Source organism: Eurypyga helias, unplaced genomic scaffold (assembly GCF_000690775.1).
Source record: "Eurypyga helias isolate BGI_N326 unplaced genomic scaffold, ASM69077v1 scaffold19264, whole genome shotgun sequence".
NCBI classification, from domain to species: Eukaryota; Metazoa; Chordata; class Aves; order Eurypygiformes; family Eurypygidae; genus Eurypyga; species Eurypyga helias.
Genome location: NW_010244543.1, coordinates 1 through 289, shown reverse-complemented (window position 1 = coordinate 289; position 289 = coordinate 1). Strand labels below are relative to the sequence as shown.

Sequence of the window (289 nt, the reverse complement as noted above, 5' to 3'; positions counted from 1 at the left end):
TTCCCCGCCGAGACCGGGAAGAGGCGAGGTCCTCCAGGATCCCACCGCCTCCCAACCTGGCCCACAGCGAGCTCCATTCTCCCCACAGGTTCCCGTGCGCCCCGGCTGCTCCCCCCGACTCCCCACTGGTGCCCAGCGCCCCCGTACCTGGTACTTGACGATGGCATCGTTAAAGCGGTTCACCTCATAGCTCTCCGCATTGTAGTACTTCACCTGCAGGATGCAAAGCCGGGGTCAGCACAGGGATCAGCGCCCCCCTCCCCCCCCAACACCAGGCAGTGCTCAGTGA

The 289-nt window shown here is 65.4% G+C and overlaps 1 protein-coding gene across 1 annotated transcript in view; it reads right to left on the bottom strand.

The window, feature by feature from the left end:
* Positions 1 to 213, bottom strand: part of ABCB6 (ATP-binding cassette, sub-family B (MDR/TAP), member 6 (Langereis blood group)) — a gene marked incomplete at both ends in the record, with an annotated part of 2,316 nt that extends 2,103 nt beyond the window's left edge. The window contains one exon of the mRNA XM_010149805.1: positions 148 to 213. Coding sequence (XP_010148107.1) covers positions 148 to 213 — 66 coding nt within the window. The remainder of the gene's footprint in view (positions 1 to 147) is intronic.
* Between the last annotated feature and the right edge of the window lie 76 nt (positions 214 to 289).